General features: G+C 44.5%; 1 protein-coding gene across 1 annotated transcript in view; it reads right to left on the reverse strand.

Annotated features, from left to right (window-relative positions):
- Positions 1-25,731, reverse strand: part of SNCG (synuclein gamma) — a 203,124-nt gene that overhangs the window by 100,923 nt on the left and 76,470 nt on the right. Inside the window, exons 2-3 of the mRNA XM_086922021.1 lie at positions 22,958-22,999; positions 17,762-17,889 (exon numbers count right to left, since the gene is read on the reverse strand). Of these exons, the coding sequence (XP_086778147.1) occupies positions 17,762-17,889; positions 22,958-22,999 (170 nt within the window). The remainder of the gene's footprint in view (positions 1-17,761; positions 17,890-22,957; positions 23,000-25,731) is intronic.

The raw sequence follows: 25,731 nt of genomic DNA on the forward strand, positions 1-25,731 counted from the left end.
ACTTGGCATTATAATTGTGTAATTATACATTGTTTTTATTGATTTGTAATAAAATGTACCTTTTTTAATACAACAAACGCACTGTTCGGGATTCCTGATTTGTTTAATATATGTTTTTATTACTTAATACTGGACATCTTTGGATTCATTTTTTTTTTTGGAGCTATAAGGGAAATATACTATAGGGTTTCTTAACAGTTGAGCTCCTTGGGACCTTCCCAGTCCTTGAGTTTTATGCTCCTTGTCCCGAATTGCACTTCTAAGGAGACCTCCCTCTTTTTTTACTCACTTACTCGCACATTTGCCCAGGGCAGTGAGAGAATCCAAGGAGGCGGTCATGGGGGCACTAATGATTATTGTCGCACCGGGCGCCACCAGTGCTAAAGCCGGCCCTGGCACTCCCAAAAAACAGTGCACCTGGTGGGTGGGGTGTTAACCTGCCTAGATGTTTGGTTTAATACAGGCTATTTGTTACCAGAGTGAGAACAGCCCCTCTCTTGGATGCAACTATCTCCATTACCAGGGGTGCTCCAGACAGGCCTAAAACAAGTCCAAACCTGAGCCAGCCCAAATTAATGTCAGTGTGGACAGCAAGGCAGGAAGCCTCGAAATATGGCCTATAACAGTATGAAAAAGGATCGTTCAGGTGGCCAGAGGTAGGGGGCTATCCTTGGTGTCGTACGCTGACGACACCCAGCTGGTGATTGTCTTCTCCAAAAATTGCTGTGCAAATCTGGAAAGCTTTAAGAAGGATCTATTGGTAATCTCGGACTGGATGAAGGCTAACTGCCTTCAATTAAATGCCAGTAAATCTGAGATTCTCCTCTATGGGAAAGACCAAGAGTTTGGTCGGAGCAGTGGTGGCCTGATCATCTTAAACCCGCTCCGTCACCGAAGAAGATGGTAAAGAACGTGGGTGTTTGGTTTGACACTGGCCTAACCTACGAGAAACAGACAAGAGCTGTTGCTGCATTGTGCTTTGGGCTTCTGAGAGGTTTAAGACCTTTGCTTGGCTTTTTCCCTCCCGGAGTGCGCCAAACCATCCTGCAAGCCTCCATTCTTGTGAGGCTTGATTATGGCAACGCTTAGTATCTAGGCGCCAATAGAGCAAGTATTAAACGCCTCCAGAGGGTCCAGAATGCGGCAGCACGCATGCTAGTAGCGCTTCATAGATCGCAGTCGGTGGCTCATGTGCTCTCTAAGTTGCACTGGCTGCCCATTGAAGCCCGCATTCACTTTAAGGTGCTGTGCATCGCGCACAAAATCCTGATGCACCAAGCCCCTATCGGGCTCTCTGGTTTATTGAAGCCCTATTTGCCCGGGCGTGCTCGGAGATCCGCCAACTGCAGGCTGGTCTGTGTCCCTCGAGTAAGAAAAGGTAGGGCGGGGGGCCGCTCGTTTGGCCTTTTGTCAGCCAAACTTTGGAACTCCCTCCCAGCGAACATCCGAGTCCTATCCAATCTTTTGACGTTTCGGAAGTCTGTAAAGACATGGTTGTTCCCTACCGTCTAACAAAGGATGCTTTTTGTATCCGCCCGCTCCTCTCTGGTCTCTGGTTGCGCTGGGACGTCTCGTTGCTGTGGCAGCCATGCGCATGATAAATCCTGTATAAATAAATAAATACAAATTCAGCATTGGCAAGTCATGGAACTTTTGAAAAGTGAAGCCAAGCCCCTATGATTGTTCTCACAGTCCGCGTTTGGTCATCAGGGAATAATGAGTACTGGCCCTCTCAGCCAACATGTGGTTCATCTCTGTGGACTGGCCACCAAGGAAGGATACAAACCTGTGTAAGAAAAGGGCACTGAGCATAATGGAACCTCTGTCTGCTGCCTTCTTACTGTTGACTGGGCCTAAGTCTGAGAGGCCTGCCTAATCGCTTTTCCTCTTGCCCCGAGGAGAGAAGGAAGGTCTACCTACCAGCAAGAAAAGGTGGTCTGTGAGGAGGCTTGACAGAATGGGAGAACAGAGCGCCCATGGCCCAGCCAACAGGAAGGGCTGTGGTGAGGACAGCTCCTGCAAACAAGACTGCCCAGGACCAATGAGGTCACATTAGCACAGCTGGCCAGCAGAAGCAGGGTGAGCCTGGATCATCTCTTACTCTCCTCTTGCTTGTAAGAAGCTTGCTGCCCGCATTGGACAGCGATACCAGCAGCCAGTCAGTCGTTATTCCCCGTTTTAAGGTACCATCCCATTGGGTTAAGGAACAGTCTTGACTCCAGAACCATTTGAAATGTTTCTACCCTTTTTGGTTCCGGAGATACAGCTGGTTGAAGTTGTAGCTAATCTTTACTTCAACTAGTTCACTGGCTAGTGGCTCTGAGCCTAAGATTAACCTAGGCTTCAAACTGAGTTTGAAGATATTGGAGAGTAAATCCCAGGGCAGGGGGCCAATTTATTGTGCGCACACACGGTCTCTGGTACGAAGAAGCAAGATAGCACTTTTAAGACCCAGCCAGTCTACAGTGCGTAGAGACTATAAGGTATTAGGCGCAATACAAATTAAGTTAGAACTAGTGAGTAGTAATAAAAATCCATACACATTTGAGATAGAGTCAGTGACATGGTACTTTCCTTTTGTTGACCTCAATATCTTCTGGACACAGTGGGAGCGAATGCTTTGCTGCTGATGATTGGCACAAGAAAGAGGGCATATGGGCCTTGAAGAGGATCAGGAAAAACATTATGGGCTACAGCAGTTCACTTAAGTACATTTGGAGAAGAAAGACCCTAGTTTTGCCTTCAGGAGCGAGTGGTGTATACAGCTGACACATTACGAGCCCTGCGTCCTAAAACCACCCTGCCCTGCCACCACACGGTTACAGAAGGTAAAATCTTTCTGACCTGTCCATACTGCAATCCGGTCCCTCCCCCCAAAAGCATTACACCGGCCCTGAAAGCCGGGCTCCTCAACTGCCGTTCCCTCCCGAAACACGCCACCGAAATAAACCTCCTAATCCAGGACCACGACTACGACCTAATGTTCCTCACAGAGACATGGCTCTCGGATTGCACTGATCCGGATGTTGTCGCAGCTCTCCCCACAGGCTATCTCTGCCAAACGTTAAATAGACCTAAAGGGAGGGGAGGCGGGATAGCCATAATCCACAGGCAACGATACGTTTGCAGGATGACGAACGCTGACATTGAAGATTGTGAGTGCGGCCAGTTTTCCATTCAAATCACTCCAGCCCTCACTGTAGCGGGACTTTTGACCTATCGCCCCCCGGGGGCCCCAGGCAATTTCCCCAACTCCTTAGTTGAAGCCATCTCTCAACTAGCCTCCTCCACTTCCAACTTCCTGTTATTAGGTGATCTCAATTTCCACTTCCTTGACCCAACGGATCGTGTGGCCGCGGACATTAGACATGACCTCACAGCCTTAGAGGTAGGTCTGATGAACAACGAGCCCACCCACGAGAAGGGCCATTTATTGGATCCTATCTTCTCCAATATTCCAACGATGACCACCGAGCCTCCGGTGACCCTTCCATGGACTGACCATTTCCTCGTCCCCTTTTTCTGGGAAACCCCCAGGTCTAATTACTCTATGCCTAAAACCCAGGTTACTGATCGCCAATGGCATAAATTGCCACTGGATATTTGGGCCCGTTCTCTGACCGAGTCCACTCCTAAGCTTTCCTCGGACCCAAATTTGGCAGATAAACAATTCAGTGACTGGATTACGTCGTCTCTGGACACTCTGCTTCCAAAAATCACCACTTTCAAGCAACCAAAAAAGATATCCCCTGCTCCGTGGTACACTCCGGAACTTAAAATCTTACGGCAAGAATGTAAAAAGACCGAACGTTCATGGAGACGTGAGAAAACAGGAGCGAATAAAAAAATCTACTCCATTTCTCTTCTCAATTATAAAACCGCTATCCGGATTACCAAAAGCGTGTTCTTCCAGGAGAGAATAGAGAGAGCAGGTGGCTCCGGGAAGGAATCATTCGCTATCCTGAAAGAACTTTCAAAACCACCAGTACAAGATCATGGACCCCCCTCTGACCCTATAGCCGATCAAGAGAGATGCCAACAACTGGCTAACTTTTTTCAGGACAAAATACAATTAATCCTGGATTCAATTCCCCCCTTGCACCCGAGGGAAGAAACCGTTTCTCCTCATTCGACTTCTCTCACCGGCCTATCCACATGGGGCCAGGTCACCTCAGATGAAGTGCAAACAACGCTTAACTCTATGAAAAGTGGCTCCCCTAGAGACCCTGCTCCTCTTCGGATGCTTAAAGAGGTAGCCCCTTCCATCATCCCCGCCCTCACCCAGTTGATTAATACGTCACTTCAACAGGGAGTTGTGCCCCAGAGTTGGAAGAAGGCAGTGGTAAAGGCCTTATTAAAGAAACCCACTCTGGACCCTGATAACCTGGCAAATTATCGGCCCATTTCCTTACTCCCAGGAGTAAGCAAAATTGCGGAAAAACTCATCAATAAGAAACTCTCAGAGTATTTAGAAGCCAACAACAAGCTAAAAAACTCCCAGACGGGCTTTCGACCAGGACAGGGCACGGACATCGCCCTCCTGGCGGCGGTAGAGGAAGCCAGAACGCTGCTAGATGGTGGAGGATCAGTGGCAGTGATCCTCCTCGACCTTAGTGCAGCGTTCGACACCGTGGACCACCAGCTCCTCATCGAAAGGCTGGCAAAAGTTGGTCTAGAAGGCACAGCCATATCCTGGCTCTCATCCTTCTTGACACAACGATCCTATCAGATCTGGGAGAAAGACGCCCGCTCCTCCGAAATGCCCCTCCAATGTGGTGTGCCTCAGGGCTCCTCCCTGAGCCCTACATTATTTAACATATATATGTCCACATTGGAGGAAGTCATTACCCCTTTCGGAGTGAGTGTCATCAACTACGCTGATGACACCCAATTAGTGGTGTCGTTGTCCCACCCTCAACAACAGAAAGCCGATCTCCTTAACTGCCTCACGCAGGTCCATCACTGGATGAATACATCAGCGCTAAAATTAAACGGGGCAAAAACCGAGGTCCTTGTACTCGGCCCAAAAGGAACCTCATTTCCGTTGGACATGTGGCCAACATGTCTAGGTCCCCCCCCAGACCCAAAGACAGAGGTAAAAAGCTTGGGTGTCTGGATCGACTCGGAGCTCTCTTTCGCCCCACAAGCAAAAAAGGTCGTAGGGACCTGTTTCGGTCTGCTTAAATCCTTGAGGAAAGTCCTGCCCCTTCTTCCTCCGAAATCGCAAAAACTTTTAGTCCAGGGTCTTATTATATCTAGACTGGACTATAGTAATGCGATCTATTTGGGTGCACCGGAAGCAACATTGACTAAATTGCAGAGGATCCAGAACACCGCTGCTCGGATCATTACCAACACCCCGGCCAGATCTTCGGCCAAGCCTGCCCTCAAACTCCTGCATTGGCTCCCCATAAGGGAGAGAATTAAATTTAAAGCCCTGTGTTTGGTGCACAAAACCCTGAATAACCAAGGCCCTCCAATTCTCCGAAACTTCATTACCCCTTACATAGCCACAAGAACCCTTCGCTCTAATGCAGAAAACCTTATCAATGCCCCAAGGTTTAGGAAAGCACGATCAGGAGGAAGACGGTTCGCGGTTCATGCGGCCCGTCTTTGGAACTCCCTCCCACGAGATCTTCGTCTGGAACCCCACTACCTCCGTTTCAGGAAACGATTAAAAACACATCTTTTCCCCTAGCCCTTATGCTCCTCCCGTTAGCTCAGTCCTCAGTCATGTCTCTTAGGTTCCTCAGCGCTGGGATACTTCCGGGTGACTATGCGCTTTATAAAAATAAATAATAATAATAATAATAATAATAATAATATGTACATTTTTCAAGAAATGACAGGATCTGCTAAATGGCTGCAATGTTAGCAGACACTCTCCCACCTAAGACATTGTAGCTAAGTCAAGGAGAATCAAATGAAGTCCTTACCTTGATAGGTAGCAAGTTATGGAGTGGCCGAGGTCAAAAGTCTCTTCTCATTGCATGGGGTGAATAATGTGGCTTTCAGAGCAATCAAAATTGTGAAAGGTTTGGGGCAATAACGGGTGACCTTTTGGGGAAAGTAATATATGTTTGTTTTTCGGAGCAATGAAGTCTGTGTAATATTTTTAAGTTTGGATGAAGTGTGTGCTTATTGAAAGCTTACACTTACATTGTAAAGAAAGGTTTACATCTTTTAGGGCAAGGGACACTGTACCTTGCTGAGAATTAAAATATGTGCGATTTGATGAAATCAAAATATGCTACTGTTAGGATTATTAAATCTGTGAAGATTTTGAATTATAAAATGATTACTCTGTGAAGAAGTGCAAAGCTAAATATCTTGAATTTTGCTTGTGTTTTAATTGTGGAGTGAAACGTATTGTTATTAGAATGCAGGTGCAGTGTAGAAGACCGTGTTTTAAATGGGCAGGTACTGTCTGGTACTGCGTACAAGCACTTCTTTAATTTGAAAGGGAGAGTGCCCGCACTTCTCAGCACTGCTTCAACATATTCAATGCGAGAGGACCAGCACTTTTCAGGAGCAAATAGGTACCCTGGATAGTGAATACCCTCACTTCTATATTTCCATTTAAGGCCCTGATAATTGTGCATGTGCATTTTGTTCTACAAAACACTGTATAGTGGGCCATTTTGTTTTTATTCACTCCCTTTATCATAGGAACTGTCAAAAAAGTCTACATTTAGACTGTTTCCATTTGAGCCTTCTACCTTCAGGTTACATGAAGAGCCCTTTCAAAGCAGCACACCCCACTGTCCGCTCACACTTCCCTTGCAGATAAAAGATCCACCTTAAAAAACAATTACGTTTGAGTCACACAGCGCAAAACATGCTATTGTCAATGGATAGATGGGGGGGGGGGGGGGGGGGGTGTTCGCCTGAAGTCAGTAGCTGCTATCTATTGTCTGCCAGACAGCACGCATTACAAACGCACTGACCTCCACTCCATGCCCTTGTCAGAGGATATTGGATTAACTTCTCAGCTCGGATACACAGCCCAATTCTGCTGCATTGCAGACTCGCGCCACGTGACCAATGGAGCCCGCACACTTTCAAGCAGCCCTCCCAAGAGGGATAGCGTCTGCACTGTCGCTTCTGTGCACTTTACTGGATAATTGCAGAGTTCCCTGCGGCTGTTTCTTCTATCCTTCCCTTCTAAGACCGAGAACAATTCCCGAGGGAAGCTTTCAAGTAGGAATAAGCGCCACCATATTTTATTGGGGCCTCTCAAATCTGACTGACTTTAACTTTTATGTCTGTTTCCTCTCTATCTCACTGTTATTAACCTAGTCTGCTGGAGAGCTCAGTACAGGTGTAGCCGCCTGGTCGCTCTTTTATGGATCAGTCTATGGGAAATATTAAAGGGCTGGTAGAGCTGGGGAAAACTCAGCACCAAGTCAGGCTTCTTTTAGCGTGACATGTCCCAGCCTTGCTTTGCTTGACATGGGACTGATGCGATTCCAGCCCTCCCTACCTTTATGAAGCGAGTCTGGTGGGAAACCTACAATCCCGGTATAAGCTGGTCAATTCTGCACACACTAATGCTACTTCACCACGCGTCTTTCCCAGCAGAAAGTAGCCTTACCACAGGAAAAAGTTGTATACATGCAAGAATCATGTGTGAGTCTCAAAGCCAATGGGGCCCGGCTCACACTTAGATATAGACTTGGAATGGGAATGGGGATATACCAAGTGGAGTGTCGGACAAGGATCCAGGGATGTCAGAGGGTAATACGGGTTGATATTGGCAATGGTGTAACTACCAGCATTTGCCATGCTTAGCTGAGAATTTAACTTACAGCTGATTGGAGCTGGCATAAGTAGGACTGTAAACGTGGCGAAAGGGCACCAAGAGGTCAATGCTATGCATTTAAAATCATTTTACTACTGTAAGAGCAGTATGTTTTTTAAAAATCGAGAAATCCACAAGAGGACTAACCATCCGCTTACACAGTGTTTGCATGGCATAGAATAAGCAAATATAAGGACCGAGCATCAGATGAAATGCGATAGCGAGCAGCAACCGTGAGTGGAAGAGGCAGAGGGGAACATTAAAACATGGTCACAACTCACAATCACAAATTGTGAAGTCTTCACTTTCTGCTGAAGGAGCTGTGGGTCTGCCTGAAGCTTCTAGAAGCCTTTCTGACTGCCCGCTGCAAGATGTAAAGAGACAGCTTGGCCCTGTAAATGACTCAGAATGTCACAATTCTCTGCCTTTCCTGGCACCCTAGGAACCAGGTGACATAGATCCTATCCAGGATTTTACTGTTGCTAACCCTAGTGGCAACTAGTTGAATACCTGTGTGAAAAGCTCAGTTTTCATGCATTTTCTGAAGCACTGGTGATTTGGCTTAGCCTTGGGAATGGAAGTCAGTTTGTTACAAAGTTCTGGGCCTTGAACTTCCACATATCTTCCTACAAGAAGTAGATATTTGAATCGTCTTTGTGGAAACGTACTAGACAAGGATGTGCTGAGGTCTCTAGCTGATATCTAGTAAGTGACACATTAGGCACATAAACTGGACTATTGTCCCGCCATGCCTTGTGAATTATGCATACAACTTTGAGATGATTTCTTGATTGCAATGGGATCGAGTAGATAGCTTTCAGTGCTGGTTTCACATGGTCTTATTTTCAGAGACAAATAGCCTGGCAGCCTGATTCGTTCCTTTTTGCGGCCAGTTAGTAAGTTTCTTGGGCAGGATAGTCTATATGATGTTGCGGTTGTGGAGCCATGCCATTACTGAGGCTTGGGTTCTGTTTTCTGTGTGGGGTACTGAGGAAGAGTGGGATCTTCCTGAACATGGACCGCTCTCTAGATGGTGGTTCCTTCAACTGCTGCATTTAGCTGCTGTGCAAATTAGATCTCTGCAACAAAGATGACCCATAGACTTGTTTTCTTCATGGCAAGCGGTTTGTACTGGTAGTGGTTGGCAGCACTCCAAGACTCATAGTCCATTCAAGTTAAGGATTACATTGAATTCTAATAGTGAGGGCTAATTATTATGTGTGGAACATGTCAGTGTAGGTTTACTATTATTAACTCCATATAGATGATCCTTGACGAAGACTATATCTTCAAGGAACATAGAGGTGGAGCTAAGAATAGTAAATATATATATCTATAGTTACCTCATAATATTTTTGTAGTCGCTATTTTTGCTACTGTACGGGTAGCACGATAATCTTGCAGACCATATTTTAAAGTAAAAGTGAGATGGAACTCAAACTGTGCAGGTTTGAGTTGGCGGATAACATTCTATGGGAGTTTAGTTGAAACCGGAGGCTGTAATCTCTCTGGACAGCAAAAGTAAAGGATTCTTCATAAATACCTTCTAGAAGTCTGTACTTGAAGTGCCAGTAAAGCTTGCCACATTGATCCTTTCTTGAAGAAAGCCATGTCATATTAACAGTGCTGTGTATCATTAAATGCTGTATTTTTTCTGTACTGTTAATATGTAAATGTAAATGTAAATGTGTTGTATTTGTATAGCGCGAACAGTAACCCGTAAGCATCCCGGCGCTTGTACTCCTACCACAAGGGAACCCCTCCTGGCTTTTCCTTGTGAGGTGTCCACTCCTGGGCATCCCATGGTGAAACCAGGCATCCCTTGTGCATCGGGGGCCGTTGTGGAGACTAAGCAAGCTATTGCCCAGAGTTGCAGCGTGGGGCCCATGCTTAGATTCGGCACTGAGGCGAGACTATCCGGTCAGAGGAATTTAAGCCCGATCCCGCCGAGGCGGGAATCGTACCCTGGTCCCTGGCCAGCGTTCTGCATCAAGGTCTGTCGCTCTAACCATTGAGCCACACTTCTCCACTATATGTTAATATAGTGTTAATATGTTAATCCCATTTTCAATACTTAATTCTAGGCAGGACTAATGCAATGGTTTTCACCTCTCCTGGAAAAGAATATTAATACTAGCTTATTTTTGATGCATGCTCGCTACTGCAGTTTTAGCTTTCATAGTAAATAGCAAATAATTTGTCAGTAAAATTTATTTCTATTACCAACTAAATTTTACTAATGATAACTGTTCAGAGAGATGAAGAGATGAGATGATTGTGCCAGGATTCTAACCTGTTACTTGCAAGTCACATCCACAGATGTCAGAGGTGAGATACATGTTGCCTCTAGTCCCCACATACGCTCTGCCACTAGGGGGCAAGGAGACTTAGGGGACACAATTTAACGTGTGTTTTTAAAGCGCATGTCCACCCTTCACTTTGAATACTGGCTGTCTATGATTCCCGAACTCAATGTAACTCATTTTATCAACCTCAGCAGGATGACATGCAGAGTGGATCTACCTGGATTCAAATATGTGGTCATGAGGTGAAACACAGTTTCCTGGATGGATCTATTAGTCCACTGATCCATGCGTCCCAGCTTAGCAAGGGCTAAACAGCCCCGGCAGACTTCAAAAACATGTGGATAACAGATGGCTTTCAGGAAAATATGCACAAGCTGAAGCCGAAGATGATCATAAAAGAAGCACCAGAAGACTAAGAGCCCAGTGCACAAGGATCTCCAACACACAAGAAGCTCAAGAAATAAAATCTGAAGCTGTAGAAGAAAAGAAGCACCTACACACAATTGGGGTTTGTGGTTTAAGGAACATCTCATAACTTAGGACCTGACTTAGAATTTAGCAGATGCGTTATCAATCACAATGCGACAGCTATACTATCCCCTTGATTACAAGTACATTATAGCCTATGGCACCTCTAATAAGGGAGAATGGATATAAGGTCGTAATAGTCTTCAGGTGTTAGAAGCACTAACTATGATGAGCAAAAATATTAGTAAGGAAAGATAGAATGAGCACAGTGTTGCAGAGTGAAGAGGCAGAGTAAAGAAAGGGACAAGAGTCAGAGGAAGGTAGAAACATGTAAAGGTCAACAGGGTAGAAGGATAGGGGCGGCTCCTCCATGAGGGCAGAGGAGCGTCACCCCACTGTCTTCTCGCAGTGTGAGAAGCAGAAACATAGAGTGGTATTTTAAATACCATTTTAAGTTTCTGGTTCTTGAGCTGCGAGAAAGCAGAAGGCAGGGTATGCCTGGTTGATGGCGGGTGGGAGGGTATGCCTGGTTGGGGAGGGCGGGTTGGCGTGTCAGGGATGAGTGGCTTGCCTACTGTTGTGGGCCCTGACTGTTTGGTCTGGGGCTAACAAACCAGTCATGAGCACTCTACATTTTCTCTATGTAGGCTGCATGTAGCCCACATAGAGAAAATGGCCTCCTTACAGGTTCTCGGCAGGACGCTGTCTGCCCCAATCACAACGCTGCCATTGCAGAGTTGTGATTGGCTTAGAGAAGGGAGGATACATGCTTCCTGTTCCAGGAAACGGAACACGGAACCTGGCCAGGAGTGGAGGCGGTGGGACCCGATAATGTAAGTTTAAAAAAACATTTTTTAACACCCTGCCTCCCCCCCTGCGTGAACCCCCACGCAACCACCTCACCCCCGCGAGTTATGCAAGCCTCGACTGTAGAAGGATCTTATAGGGAACAATCACAGAATATTACTTAATAGGCTCAAAAATCTATTTTGAAATTAGAGATATTTTCTTATTATTGCTTTCACTCCCTGATTTAAGATTTTGAGCTTTTTGGGAACTCATTAATATCCCCCTTTACTGGTGACCCCTTATGTATTTAAATGGACCAGAAACAGACAGTTTCACTGTGGCTTTAATTCCAGGATCTTGATTAGATATCTGACTTCTTGGGATTAATAAATGACCCCACTTCAGTAACAATGCCCACTGAAATGGATTTGAATGGGTGTGTATGATACTGACTTACCCTCCTTTCTTGCTACATTGTGCCCTTAGCTTTGGGAGTGTATTTGGAGCTGTCACTGCTGTTTTACAGAGGGAAACATTATGAAATCCCGACAGTGACAGGGCAGAAGAGTCCTGGTTTTGCCCAATGATGCTGAAGTTATACTGTTATACTGTGGAGCACCGTTCTTGATCACGGAATTGAATCAAGAGTAAAGTAGATCACAACATTTATAAAGCCTCCAGCTTCAAGGAGATTCCATAGACAATTTGGCAACAGTAACTGACTAGGCATGGAAAGTGGAATTATAATAAGCTATCTCTTGGTCTGTGAGATCAGGTGGGCCAGCAAGGTTGTCATGGACTTTCCAAAAGACAAGGGTAATCCTACAGAGGGGGAAGTCTCTGTACCTCAAAGAAGCGTAGTTGTGGTACCCAGTCACTAGTTGGATATCCCTTGCATGTGCGTTTGGGGATTGGCTGGATTGCTCGCAGTCTCTTCTGCAGAACAGATTTTTTTAAACCCCTGTTAGATGGGGCAGATATTTTCAACTGGTGATCTACTAGGGAGGACTGTAAAGCTGCTGCTACCTCAGAGGAGAGAGGCAGAGGCACAAGCAGTGCTCAGTTTCTAAAAAGACATAAGTACAGAGACCCAAACAAGCCTGTCACCAGCACTGACGAATGCCAAATGTTGTCAAATACCAAAGTTGGCTGAACCCCACTCTTAGGCATCTTTTTTCTACCATCCTAAACGTGCTGTATTTTTATGCAATTATTACAATTCCTTTTTCATCCCTACTTTCTCCATTTGTCACAGTTTCCCTTCTTTCTCTATCTCCTTTGCTGCTCTTCTTCTTTTACTCTGCTTCAAATCTGTTGATGAAAGATAAGTTTTCGTCCCCAATAATGAGTGGTTTTGTCCACCATCAACAATCACTAGCATACGGCTTGAGGAGTGGCGGGCTGGCACCCCCTCCCATTTTTTTAAAAAAAAGGACCCTAGGAAATGGGCTCCCCAGGGTCTAATAAGGCTTGGGTGTGGGTACGTGGACCCATCCCCTTTAAAAAACATAAAGTCCAGTGGGCCAGCCCCGCCACGCACAGCCTTTGGTGGACTTTCTGTATGGTAATGGTGATGCTGAGCCATCAGAGGCCCGGGAAAAATAATTGAATAAGGGGAGATGCGAGACTCCCTTCCGTGAACCATCAGAGGGTCTGGGAGCCCACCTCCAGGACTGAACTTTTTCACATTGCGGATGGGGTCGTGCTTTAAAAATGCTCCTGCTGGCTGGAAGCAGACTTTGATCTTTCCCTGCACACACTGATGCGGGTAGGGAAACTGATCAAAATGGCTCCCGCCCAGAGGGAGCAACATTAATAGCTGTTGCCTCCAAGCGGGAGCAATGCAGGCTCCCTCTACATGTGGGGATCAGGCGGGCCACAGGGGCCTTGGGGCTCCCTCCACGGTCCCCAACTAGTGTATGGTGGACGCTCTGGGTGGGAACCATGTCACTCACCTTTAACAGTGCGGTCACCTGGAGATGGGGTCACCAGGCCCAGAAAAGGCTCGGAAAGGGGTCCATGTGGCCCCCCTCCTATTTTATCTTTTAGATAGGGCCTAGCCAGATGAGGTCCCAGGGCCTAACAAGGTTAGATGAGGGGACTGCATGGCCCCCCTCCACTTTCAATGAAAAAAAGCCCTGCAGGATGGGGTCACCAGGGCCTAAGAATGCTTGGGATGGGAGTCACACAGCCCTCCTCCCCTTTAATTAGAATACTAGAATGCATGGCTTTGGTGGATGTGGTCCCCAGGGCCGTAGAAGGCTCAGGGAGAGGGGCCACGCGCTCCCTCCACTTTAAATAAAAAAAATAGCCCCCAGGAGCATTGTGTCCTCAGAACCTAGCAAGGCTTGGGGAGGGGGGCCACACACCCTCCCTACCCTTCAACTGCAGTAGTGGCCCTGGGGGATGGGGTCTCCAGGGCCTAACAAGGCTTTTGGAGGAGGGCAGTGTAGCCCCTCCCCTTCATTTCCAAGTTGTCACTCCTGGGGAAGGTGTCCCCAGGGCCTGACAAGGCTCAGGGAGGGGGCCATGTGCTCCCCCTCCCCTTTCATTAAAAAAAATGCCCTGAGAGATGGGGTCGCCTGGGTCTAAAATATCTTGCGTAGAGTCGGGCAAACAGACCCCTACTCTTTAATTAATAAAAACGGCCCTGCCAGATGAGGATCCCAGGGCACAATAAGGCTTGGAGAGGGGCCCACGTGCTACACACTCTCCACTTTCATAAAAAACGCCCTGTGGGATGGGGTACTCCTTACCTAAATCTGACCTAGTTTGCACTTACTTTCATAGCTCTAATGCTACATAGAGCAATGTGTTCAAAAGAAGCTCGCATGATGTCATCATTGATGTCATTTGAGATGTCATCTGTGATGTCTTAAATAATGTAGAATATATCATGAGTGATGTAATATATGAGGTCATAAGTAGTGCATGGTGGGGCACACGTTATAGTTAGCTCTGCTAGCTATAACTGGTGAATTTCGCCATTTCTTTTAGTTCAAAGCATTAATGTTGTCACTGATATACTCACCTAGCTATAACGTTCCTTTAACTTTTTTTTTTTCAGTGAATTTCTATGGTTGTTTTATTAAACAATAACAGATCTTTTTATTACACCTAACTGTAACGTTACTTTAACCTTTATTTTTTTTTCAATGAATATACATACATATATGTCCATTACAGATTGGCAGTAGTCACTGTGTAGTTAGGATTCCGATAGATAGGAATCCCTTGGATATTTGATTGGTAATAAGTTTGCCATTGTTTGACAGATCTCCACAAAACTTTGCAGGCATATTTCTTTTTTTATATTGGTGGATAATGGAAAGTTTTGTGGAGATTCATTGAGGGGGTGCAAAGAAAAAGGGTGTCTCAAAACAAATGTTTCCACCAATGCATTTTCCATTGACTTTTTTAACATATGTTGCAGCAAAATGGATTTTGATGACATTTGGCAGGAATATAGATTATGGTGCAGAAAGAGTCCTTTTTCTTAGTAGATGTAAATTGGTTCAGTTGCTTTTAAGTAATAAGGGAGAAAAACGTAGGGATATATTGGGCCAGTATACCTTGGTACTTTCTCAGTATACCGTGGTACCTGGCGATGAAGAAACAGAATATGATTGGTTAACGTGGGTTAATGGTTAATGCCCATGCGCAGTGTCGCCCAGGTGGGGCCGCTGGGGTATGCTGCCCTCGGGTTGGGCATTGGGCTTCAGAGTAGCCGAGAGGGCAGAAGGAGTAGTGAGTCCGGACTTCAGGCCTGGAATGAAGGACTACAAATATTGACAAATTTAGGGGGTAACACCTGGGACCAACACACCTCTCGGCCCACATCCACCTCTCTGTTGGAACTGGAAGGTGTTCCCAGGCCATAATAGTTTCTACTGTAGGAGACGGCTGATGTTGGCGTGGGCCAGCAGTGTTTTGGCGCTCACCCTTGGGCTGATCAGCAGCACAATCGGTCTCTTGTTCTATCTTGGACATGGGAGACACAGGTGTTGGCAAGTTCTGGGTGGGAGCAGAATGTGGACAAAAAAGATGGGTCAGGAAGGAAGACAAAGAGGGTACATAGGACGAGAAGCGAAAGAGAGGCAGATACAGATGGGGCTTTTGGGTCCATGGGGGAACAATGGAGATAAAAGGTCGGGTTCTGAAGGCATGCAAAGGGTGATTTGAAAGGGTATTGTGGGTGTATGTCTTAGAGTAGGGTGCCCCATCATCAAAGATCTGATTTACGCACTGTCTTAAAATTTCTATAAATTGTTCACCTCCATTCACAATGTTGTCTACTTGCTAGCTACACTACATTAACTATAATTCGCGAACCTCCGTACACAGTGATGTCAACTCGCTAGACACACTACATTAAATGTAACTCGTGCTTTCTCGATATACTGGTTATAAATCACTTATAGCATAGCACTCATAATAACAATTATAACATCTCAAACAGCCTAATTTATAAGAACTCTATATATAGCAAAGTGCCAAGTTATAGTTACGGTGACTATCAAGTTGACAACACTGTGAATGTAGGTGCACGAATTATAACTGATCCAGTGTGGATAGTGAGTTGACAGCATTGTGTACGGAGGAGTGTGTTATAGTAATTTTTATAGTGGACCGTAAATGATAACTTTAAGTTATAACTATAACTTTAAAACGTCTAAGGTTTGTGCAGTTTAAATTGGTTTGTATAGAAACAATAAAAGAAGTTTTCCTAACTATAAGTGAGCTTTAACCTTTGGTTTTTGCATTGAATAATTATACATTGTAAATCTCAACTACCGAAATATGATGCTACAATAATATTGCAGTAAAAATATTGTAGAGGAATGTATATGTTGGTCCGCATAGGTTTATTATTCTTAAATAAACATCTTAATACCTCGAAGATGTGTATGTCAAGTACATCATCAAGGTACAAATATGTGGCGCTAAGTATACTACAATTGTACTTACCTATATAGTTACCTGTTTGATACTTTGATATTTGATATTTTTGCTATGATATTCATGAAGCACAATGTTCAAAAGTCAATATTACAGAACCATAACAAATAATCCTCAGTACACCCTTTAAGTGATAGAGCAAAAAAGAACGATTTGCTGCCTGATTTGTAATAGAAATTTTCTGAAATTTGTTTAATCAAAATGCATTTTAAGATATATATGTATGCCTAGCTCCACACTCCACAGGCTACTGAGGAACTTTACAAACTAATTAGGAGCAACAATTTAATGAGATTGAAGGCGAAAATAAAATAAAAAATGTAATACTATTAATTTGACAATATTGCAAATGTTTTACTCAAGTACACTATTGTGTCGCACACAAATTTGTAATCATAAACAATTCTTTTCAGTAGTAATCAAAGAACTGATAAAGTCCACACTTACAGTGATACAATTTTCTGTGTTGGGGAATCTTCAGCATGGGTAACTCATGAAGGTATGTTTCTTCAATTTGTTACAATAATTAGGGCGCCATTATCAGTGCCACTGTACTTCGGGTCAGACCAGTAACTCTGTGCTTTAGGAGTATTTCAACTGGCGATTTCTCTTGCTGGGAGAAGGTAAAATTTTGAACAAAATCTGACAGAAAAGGCAATCATATGACAATGGGCGTGGGAACAAGGATTTACACATGGTATTTCCCATAAGCCTATACTCGGGGGTAGCTTCTCCCATCATCTAGATTTACAGATAAGCGCGTTATTAGTAACCAATGTCTCGTCCTTTCAAAATGGGCCGTATAATCCAGATGCTGGAAAACATGGAGCCCAACAGGAAGTGGCTCATACCAATAAGAAGATAATTGATAATGACCATTGACAGGGTTTTTGTAGCATACCAGTAGATTTTACTTCTGATGTTCAACTTGCACTGAGATTCTACATACCCCTATTTGTGCTAGGATTGCACTTTTTAGCACATATTGAGAACATATCTAAAGTTTACAATCTAAAGTAATTTAGATTTTTTAGGTTCTTAGTGTCGGATGCCAGTATGTGCGTTTGGGGGGGGGGGGGTGTGACTTACAGCACTGAAAGAACCTTTGTGCTAGTGATCATGTAATATTTCTGTTACAAGCAAAAAAGATATCCCATACTTCGGGGCTAGTGTAGATCCATGAGGAATGAATCCTGAGTGCCACATAAGGTAAATGCACATATATTGAATTTAAATATGACACATTTACGTAGCTGATGGTTGGCTTGAACATCTGCCTAGTTGGGCCTTCCTCAGCCTAAGATGGACTGAAATTAATCGAAAAGGATTAGATGGTGGTCAGTCCAGTTGGATGGTAGGATAGAATTGAGTGATATGGTGTTCTAGAGTTGTATTGTTTTTTTAACGATCTCCCTCTATGTGGTACATGGTAACTTACCTCCTTTACTAAGCCTGTGGTAGTTACTATGTTTTCTGCTCCTTCCACTGTCTTGTTTGCCACCTGGTTGACACCTGACACCACAGCACCTCCCACTGCGCTGGCCTGTTCTTTCGTTTTCTCAGCCACTAGAAGTTTGAAAAAGTAAATTGTGAGCAATGAGATAAACATACAAAAAAAGTAAACAAAATGTGAATTAAAGGTAGACTTCACACCATAGTGGCCACGATCCGGAAAATTTGCTTTTGATCATAGTAAGGGATTTACCCTCTGACGGTGAAGAATACTGTGCAAAATCTGGAAGTAATAAATACCCTGTAAGAGTAATCATGCGTGATGCGAGAGGAGGTGAACTACATAGACCATGCTAACGGTCAAAACAGGGGGATACCAGGTAAACAGATACACAACAGAATATGTCTGTAGTTCAAGAAAAAGAGAGATGTGGTTGCACTGTGCACCCATGTGTGTGACGCAACTAGAGTAGACTTACAAGTGACTCATGCAAAATTGTGACAGAACACACTAAAATCCTTAGTTAGGAAAATAGTGCCCATCAGTTCCCATCCGGTACCGCCCTATTCATCATCTGTGCTCTCCTTACCCAGGAGGAAAAGGTCTGTCACAAGATGTTTTATGTGACAGACAGAATTGTGTATGAAGGGTGGAACCGAAAATAAAATACAATAGGGTAACTGAATTGCAGTGCATAAATGTGAAAAGAAAAATGTGTTATAAAATGAGGTAGAATAGAGTAGATAAAAACAATTTTAATGAAATCTCTCCATTCTCCCAATATTAAAATATCAATAACTGACAGATTTAACTAAATATCTGTCTGCAAGCAGGGTCAACATGTTTCGGCAGATGTGGCTCGAGTTATGCCACTGTCTTCTTCAGGACCAGATATTAAACAGCTACTGCAATAAATAATCAAGATATCACCTGTATGGTATGTAGGTCTTGCTCAATCCTCTCCAAAAGCTATTTGGTAGAAGGAAGATACCTCACCCCACCTGGCTGCAGCTCAGGTGTGTGGAGCACCACTCTCTTCGTCGGTACACCGGGAGTCCCTCTGAGCAAACTGCTCTACCTAAATTTATAACACATTTTTCTTTTTTCTTTTCACATTTATGCACTGCAATTCGGTTACCCTATTGTATTTTATTTTCGGTGCCACCCTTCATACACAATTCTGTCTGTCACATAAAACATCTCGTGACAGACCTTTTCCTCCTGGGTAAGGAGAGCACAGATGATGAATAGGGCGGTACCAGATGGGAACTGATGGGCACATTTTTCCTAACTAAGGATTTTAGTGTGCTCTGTCACAATTTTGCATGAGTCACTTGTAAGTCTACTTTAGTTGCGTCACACACATGGGTGCACAGTACAACCACATCTCTCTTTTTCTTGACCTACAGACATATTCTGTTGTGTATTTGCATTATTAGTGCACATGTCTGTTTTGGGTCGTTAATCTAGCCCTTGGACCCCCCCAAGTTTTCGTTTTTGTGTACCAGGTAAACAGAACTTTTTTACATTAAACAGATTGGCACAATACTCTAAGCCTCGTTCATGAGTGCCCCAGAGGGGCAGACACTATTTACTGCACCCGATAAAATCCAACTCCCCAGACTTCGGAATTTAACACATTGCACTTATTCCAAGTTTTAGTAGGCATAAGCTGCAGACTTGGGTACGTACTACCCCAAAATCTAGATCTTTGTCCAGATAAATTACAGAAGGTTTGACCTGGTGAAATATACTGAAACGTGAAGTTAATTTCAGACAACGCGAAATTCGACCCATGTGCAAACTTAGGTTTGGGCAGAGATCGAAAATCTCCGGCTTACTCATAATCAGGACCTAAATGAGTTACGTCTGTGCTGCCACCACAAAGTTTTCTTTTTAGGTCTGACATTAGACAAGATCTATTTTTAATATTACAAAAATTGAATACATAATATAATTTCATAGGAAGGCTTTTAACCAACACTCTTGATGATCTGTTTTTGCGTCATTCACATACTTCTTCCACCCACCACAGAATTTAGCATTGGTACAATGTGTCACCCCACTTCGACCTTTGGCAAACTTCTCTGTGAGTGATGGTATTTTGCTCTTTCATACGAGTATCTGCAAAGAAAGAAGTTCCCTTCAGTATCAGACTACAATGGAAATATGTGATTTTTAAGGCCAAAAGTTACTTTTGCTTTTAGTCAATATTAATATATATTGTTGAGAGCACAGCAGCTCCCCCAATATTAAAGATTTCCAAAAATCATATCAAAATAAAACAAACATTGACAAAGCCATAAACCAAATGGTTTGCCGCCTTTGCCAGCTCTCTTGGCTTTGCCAGTTCTTGTTTATAGTTTGGTGGCAGGTTCGCCATGTAACTTGGGTGACAGGGGCATCCATGTAGCTGCTTCAGCTGCAGCACACTTGCCAAATCAACAGCTTAAAGGTGAATCAGATGCTCTTTTTCACCAAAACTGCTCCTGTCAACATAGAAAGAACAGTTGGGTGAAAACAAATAAAGCTGGCTAAACAACTGTGCTATTGTTGCCAGGTGGTGCAGTCTGCAGCTTTTTGTCTGTTTTCTAAGGAAAAATCCCTAAGCAGTGGAGCAGTTGGGAAAAAATCAACGTCCCTGACATGTTGGAAGTTTTCTGCCAGTACATGGTGGACATTTTTGCTGAGTTCCGGAACTTCTCTCTAAATGCATATTTTCAATACAATCTAACTGATCGACTCGATTGTGCACAACATTACTTTGGAAAGGAAACTTTGTGCCCTACATGCTACACAAAACTGAGTGCTATTTAATTGATGAAGCCCTTATTCCCTCTCTGTATATGACCGTCGGGCATTTTTTTTTGGGGAGGGGGGGGGGGGGGATCAGGGGTAGTGGGTTAGTTCCCTTTTAAGCCATTTCAGCTATTCCTCTGGTTGAAAGTTGAGAAATATCATCAAGGTGTTCAAGGTGTAAGTGATGCAGAGTTAAATTATCAATTTTTATATAAAGTTACATAGATTATGGGCCGGATTATGAGTTCGGCGGACCACAGGACCACCAAATTTGTGGTGGCGGTACGACCACCGCCAGACTGCAGGACAGCCTGCAGTATTCCGACTGCAATAGTCGGACCGACACAGGACCGCTGCAACCACCGCCAAGCATATTACGAGTTGCCTCACCGCCACCCTTTCGAAGGCGGTGAGACTGCCATGGAAAGGGTGATAGTGAGGCAACAGAAGGGACCCTATTAGGGCTCCCTTTGCACTTTTGGGCCTGTAGGTGCATGTTAGGAGGCCACATGTATTCCCCCCTTGATTTGCACCCCAAGTTCCTGCACAGTGTGGCATGTATGCCGCACCATGCAGGAAGGTGAAGGAGGTGCTCTGAGAGTGACAGTCTCCCTGTTAGGCCTTTTTATGTGCCTAACAGATCACCACTCTCAAATCACCAGAGGCCCGCTCGCCAGATCAGAAACAAACTCCTGATCTGGTGGGCGGTCCCACCACGGATTTGGCAGTCCCACAGCGGACGAGGTGTTGCACTGTCCGCTGTGGGACTGCCAAACTCGTAATTAGGCCCTTAGTATAAAAGCAACTTACTTTTACTTTAATCTAACAACTTAAGCTACAGTTATAGGGGTGATCCCAGGGTAAAGAAAAAAATATACACACTACCAGCCAGGTCTCTGGAGTCCCAGCAAAGTAAAGTAGGCTAATGTCGGCACAGCCTAATGTCGTGGGTGCTGAATACCAAGACTGCCAAGGTTCCATTGCATGTCTTTCTCCAACCACCTTCCACTTCATGTCTTTTTATCACTCTCTGTGAGACTTTATTTCTCCCTTCTTATGCCTTTCATCAATTCTCCCTGTCTACACACTGTGATCAAAATCTGATGATAAAAAATAAGTTGCGGTCCTCAACAATTAGGGTGGGTTGCGATCACCTGCAATCCCCTGCACAAATTAAACACTGGGAAGGAGTTCTTAGTGCTATTGTAAGACATTTCTGAATCTAGGTGATCTATTGAGAAGGATGGACTCTTATCCATGGATTTATTCATTCAGTTTCATGTAATGTGCATAAGACTTACAAAATCACCTCGAGGTGCATAGGGATTCTATAGCCATATTTGGTGATGCAATAACATGGAAACTGTTAGGGAAACTGAGGAGATGAGCTGGATGTTACATTTGCAGAGTTAGCTCAATAGTTGGAACTCTAGGTAGATGGGGTTGTTTACCATTTAACTGTATAGTTTAGTGAAGAGATTGTCAATAAATATAAATGTTTATCTTGGCACTGTTGCTGTGTTGTGTTTGTCAGTTTGTTCCTGAGGGAATGATGGCTGGAGCCATAAAGTTCTGTTGGAGGTTGGATGCAGTAAGAGGGGTGTTGCCACAGGAAATGTGCAGGATGGCAAGCAGGCGAAGTATGAAAAACCTTGGACAAAAAGCTCTGTGAACCATGTTGCACACCTTAAAGGCAGCTCCACACCCAGCGGTAGTCTGAACTTCCAGGGGTTTTGTCATGTCCAGCTGTGTGTGGCACAACACTACATCTTTTGAGTTTGGAGATGGGATTGCCTGATAAGCAGAGGGAAATTACACATTCTAGTATGGATCCTATTGATTACAATGTATTTTTGCTGTTAAGGAATGTAGGCGGTGGGGACATATCTATCAGAGTCTGAGTTGGTGGAAAGACGTATTAACTAAATGTATTGTAATTTATATCCAAAGTTTTCCTTTCCAGCTGTATCTTTGGTCTTGGGGAGGTGGGACGTATTGTGAAGGTGGCCTTTACATTTTCGACAGCTGTGCAGGCTTTGTGTCACTATATCGTAGTTGAGATATTGCATCCACTATATTTTCTAGTACTTCTTTGTCAAGTAAGGCATACATTTAACTTCATATCCATTTTCCTTGACGATGTAGTGGTAATCAAAGCAGTGGATGACATAGTTTGTATGCAAATATTTCACCCACGATATACAGGTAGAACACTTTGAAGAATAATGGGCTTGTCTTCATTTAACAGTAAGATTGGGACCATGCTGCAAAGGGTCTAAAAATGCAGTCCTATAAAATTCTCATTGACCGAACTTTTTGGGAATTTCATCAATGCCCTGTCCTCAAAGTATTTAGCAGTAAATGTTGAGATTCTGTGCTTACCTGTGCTCACACTGTGCACTACACCCTCTTTGGTTTTGGTACCTGTGAAAGGAAAAGATAAGCAGAGTCATCAGCAATTAGTTTGTCAAATCATCTTTAAGAGTAGTTTCGAACACACTCAGATTTGGACAACGAACATGCGAGGAGAGACAGGAAGGCAAGGAGTTGAGTATATCAAACAGGCTTCCCTTTTGAGGAAATTGCCACGCCCCTGACCATTTCCTGATTCATGATGCTGATCATCAATGCTTCATAAACAACTCTTTTCAGAATGACATACAGAGTGGTTGTCTCGCATATTGGTTAAATTTGGAGGTGTCCCCAAAACGTCAGTGCTTCTTAAAGGCAGGTAGGTCAAAGCAGGTGTTAGTCACTATCAGACATCGACTATTCCAAGCCCTTGCAGCCCGTCAAAGAACTGGCTTTCATTTAATTTCATGATGTCTCAGCTAAACCAATCAACTTACAGCTCATACAGCACCCTGTCCATGACTTTACTCCTCCACTTCTAAAACCAAAACGCTTGAAGAAAAAGTTGCATTTTGAAGAATCTTACCACTATCAAATGGGTAGCTAAGATGTTTGTATTCTTATCAATGTCGCCTTCTTACCTAATTGTGCAAACAGGCAATGTTACATTTGATTAAAGGACAGGGGCTGCTGCTGTAGACCCCTCAAGACAAAATTAACTCAGCTGCACAGGTTGCCTTTGCCAACCAGGTTAGGGTTGGCCATCCTATTCGATAAAAGGCAAAGCAATAGCCACCCTTTCTTTCGCTCTCTCTTACTATTTCTCTAGTCTCTCCCTCTCTTAAATTTCTCTCTGATTACTGTTCCTTATCTCGTATTCTTGTCTCTCTCTTGTTCACTGTCTCCTTCTCTCTCACCTTCCATCTCGGTTTCTCTGTCTCTCTCTTTCTCTAAACAATTCACAAACATCCCAGGAGTGATATCCTCACTGGAGGAGTCAAATCAATAGTAATATTATATATATTCCCTAAGAATTTAGAAATCTTCAATCTCACCATATCTAAAACCGGGCATGTGCCAACATGTAAACTAAATCTGCTGCATGAGATTGACATTGTGGACAGTTAACCCTCCCCTGCCCACCCCACCCCTCCCCCATTTTCAGCCCAAACAGTACAGAACCGCACAGTTTAACTCCAGAGAATCATGAAAGATATATTCATCTAGTCCAAGCTATTTTTGTCATTTAGCATTATTGTTAGAACCGGCTGTCTCTAGTTGGCAGATGTATGCACTTCTGACAAATAGGGACACACCTTTTCTAGTCAGGGCAAGGGGATCACACTCTTTGATAACCCCTGCTCACCCCCTTGGTAGCTTGGCAGAGCAGACAGGCTTATCTCAGAGGCTGTGTGTTAAGCATTTATGACCACATACAGTAATAAAGTGAATACACTACAAATGGACACGACACAGTAGTATTATAAAAATAAGGATTTTTATATAAGGCTTAGCACAAGACCAAATAATGACAGAAATATACCACAATCTTAATAAATACTCTTGGAAGGAAAAATAATAGTTCAAGTGTAGTTTCTTCTTAGAACAAAAGTCTTTCGTATCAAAAGCAACCGTTCTTAGTTAAAACACAGTTCTTGGCAACAATGTAACCTACACGGGGGTCACACGACGTCGAGGCAAAGTCAATCCAAAGGTTCGGTGTCGACCGCGAGGAGCGCTACGTCGAGCCCGGAGTCACACGGACCCCCAACAACACAGTACCTTAGGAAAATGAAGCACACGATCAGCGGCGTCGAGCAATCCGGCGTCGCGTCGTCGGTGTCGATCAGGCCTCAGTCGTCGTCGATGTCGATGATGTTTCAATAGTGAGCTGCGCTCACGGCGTCGAGAGGGCTTCGAAGTCGATGCGATCAGTAGCGGTTCAGACACGAGGTCCCTTGGAGCTGGAGCCGAACTCACTACTCACTGGCGTTGCTGCTGGCGTCGATCGGGCCCGGCGGCCGGCGGCGAGGAAGCGGGACACTGGAGCCGTTACTCACGATGTCGAGCTGGATTCGGCAACGTCCGTCGGCGTCGAGATTGCTGGTTTCTTTCAGAGGTGCTGGATTCTCAAGTTCCAGCAAATAGCACTTTTAGCAGATGAAGTCCTTTAGCCCTGTGACTTCAACAGGAGGCTGGCACTCTTCCAACCCTTGGAGATTTTCTTAGCAAAGTTTGAGAGTACACACACAGTTCCTCTCTCCTGGTTCCTTGGCAAAAATAAAGAAGCACTGCTGGATTCCCCCCAGCAAACAGCACACTGGCAGAAGGGGTAGGCAAGTCCTTGGATCAGCAGGCTTTTTGTCCTTGGTTCAGGTTTCCTTGTCAGAAGTGATCTAAATTCTTGGTTCAGGGGTCCTTCTCTTATACCCCTTTTTGGCTTTGATCCCTTTGTCCATGCAGGGGGATTTCCCAACATCCTGGGTCTGTTGTGGGTGGAGCCAGGCAGAGGCACCTGGCCTATTCACTGAGCAGGGCTGGGTCCTCAGACGCTCAGCAGGAGGTGGAGCCAGCATTGTCACTGGCAGGAGCAGAGCTATCGGCCTCCTGGTAGGAGGTGGGGCCAGGATCGTCCATGGCAGGCACAGAGCCATCAGTCGCCTGGCAGGAGGTGGAGCCAGCATTGTGTCAGGCAGGGCGGGCTATCAGCAACTACTCTCCCCTTACTCTCAACGCAAATGTCCCACTCATCCCACACTGACTCATTCAGACCTCTGGAGCCACCCAGCTCCTGTCACACACAC

Source organism: Lissotriton vulgaris, chromosome 5, assembly GCF_964263255.1.
Source record: "Lissotriton vulgaris chromosome 5, aLisVul1.2, whole genome shotgun sequence".
NCBI classification, from domain to species: domain Eukaryota; kingdom Metazoa; phylum Chordata; class Amphibia; order Caudata; family Salamandridae; genus Lissotriton; species Lissotriton vulgaris.